The sequence below is a fragment of the Pinus tabuliformis genome, chromosome 7, assembly GCF_031772625.1.
Source record: "Pinus tabuliformis cultivar Carrire ecotype Pingquan chromosome 7, CPIR1, whole genome shotgun sequence".
Taxonomy (NCBI): domain Eukaryota; kingdom Viridiplantae; phylum Streptophyta; class Pinopsida; order Pinales; family Pinaceae; genus Pinus; species Pinus tabuliformis.
The window spans coordinates 1,365,289,376-1,365,291,399 of record NC_142293.1 but is presented as its reverse complement, the minus strand read 5'-3'; the positions used below and the strand labels follow the sequence as shown (position 1 = coordinate 1,365,291,399).

At 41.3% G+C, this 2,024-nt stretch overlaps 1 protein-coding gene across 1 annotated transcript; it reads right to left on the bottom strand.

Moving 5' to 3' along the window:
- Nucleotides 1-257: 257 nt before the first annotated feature.
- LOC149252671 (peroxidase 3-like) lies at nt 258-1,611 on the bottom strand. The gene is made up of 4 exons (XM_089456700.1): nt 1,381-1,611; nt 1,054-1,242; nt 753-918; nt 258-658 (listed from the first exon to the last, which is right to left on the bottom strand). The coding sequence occupies exons 1-4, from the start codon at nt 1,609-1,611 to the stop codon at nt 258-260; spliced, it is 987 nt and encodes a 328-aa protein (XP_089312826.1).
- Nucleotides 1,612-2,024: the final 413 nt, after the last annotated feature.

The window sequence follows — 2,024 nt, the reverse complement described above, 5'->3', positions numbered from 1 at the left end:
CATATTGTACAATTGAATACGCACCAAGCCTGGAAGTTCTTGGCAAGACAGAAATCATACCATGCTCTGTGCTGTTATTATAAATCGAATACTCACAAATACCCTAAAGCCTCCGAAAGGCCGATGCCAAATTAGAAAACCTAGTTTGGACGTTGAACCTGGATTGTTTGCAATTTATTGAAAGAGAAAAACGCATGAAAGCGTCGGGCAGGATGCTTATTATTTTCAAACCAGAAGGCAAAGACACTTAAGCCCTCTTAATTTGTAAAAGCACAGTGTCTTCGGATTTGCCCTGCACTGCCCGTGAGCACACCGATTGTGCCCATCTTCTCCATCGACGTTGCAAAGTCTGAGAAGAACGACGGGAACTGCAATTGTGTGTTGACGTATGCTTCTGCCTCGCTGCTGCTCAGAAGCGCATCATCGGAATGAAAGAGGCCTCTACGTTTCTTTAAATTCACGTAATAATGCGTGTCAAATGTTCGAAAACTACCCGGATCCATCGCTACTATCGTCTTGTTGTCATTAGGCTTGCATACTATTTTCAAATAAGCTGCATAATTTATATCCAAGGACGGATCCATATCTCCATTTCCTGTAAAATTGTAAAGCCTGCTGCTAAAGGAGCTGCAGTGGGACGTCCCTATAGTGTGGGCACCTGTGATTAAGAAGCCGTAACATAAGTCAACGCTCATATTACAGGCAAGAAAATCAGAATAAACGTATGGTTTGGAAAGTAGTGAATTACTTACCAGATAACACAACTAGGTCTTTCACATCAAGACCATTGCTGGCAAATATTGATCTGAGTAGTGTGAAATTCGCAGTGGGCGGAGGAAGTTTAGTGAGAGCTTCGTTCGCTATAGACACCACTCCATCTCTGCGTCCCATTGGAACGTTCCAGAATGGGCCACCCAACTATTTGCATCAATGAATGAAGCACGTAAATATCATCTTAGAGTTAGAGGCCATCAAAGGAAAACTAATTGAACAGGATAGTAAATGGAGGAAGGAATGGTCCGTGAGTGAGTAAACTAAGGACTGAAGTTTTACCATGTGAACAACATCTCGTGCAACGAGTGCAAGAACATCGGCGCATGACACAACTCCAGGGCACACGTTCTCCACTGCAGCTTTAGCTGCGTCGATGACAGCGAATCCTCTCAGGCTCAAATTCGGAGATGCGTCCTTCTCTGCCTGTGTTGATTTTGTTGAATTCAATAGAACCGATCCATCGCATCCCTTCACCAGTAAACATCACTTTCTTGTCAAACATATTAATTTATTGATTAAAAAATGCTGTGAATTCTATGTTCTCTCAATGCGCCATAAGTACATAAGCATATTATAGCAGAATTGTGAATATTCAATTATACTCACTCTGACAAAGCAGTCATGAAAATGCATTCTGAGAAGAGGTGCAGCCAGAGTTGGGGCTTTGGATATGTGCTCTCCAACTACGTTTCCAATTGCACTATAAACTTCGGGGCAGCGCATGTCATAGAAATTCAGTGCGAGTCCTCCCGCTGCATTTGCAGGCAGTACACAGGCAAATACCCAAAAAGTTGCAAGTGCAGTAAATAAAATTCCAGATGCTCTAGTCATTTTCATGACGTTCCCAAATGAGAAGTTCTTTGCAAAAAAGAATTATGTTATTCTATGACTTTGCAAAGAGGAATTCTGTTATTCTGACATTAGCCTTGATAGCAACGCAATTTATAATACCGTGATGAGTTGTGCAGGGAGTTTCGTGTTGATTTAGAATTAACTGTGACAAATAGAATAGAAGAAAACAGTTATAGTTGGTGTGGGTGGATAAACCGTAGGTGGTATCGGGACTAGTGTTGAGAATCATATGGCACGCCCAACGGTAAATTAATCGTTTATACAAAATCTAACAAACATGTTTCGAAGCTCAGAATTCTTCTTATGATGTTTACCTCCATATTCCGTATATCATTGACCTAATCTGTCTGTTTCCAATTACCATCTCCAGTACACCAAATACCTCTTCTTTTCACAAC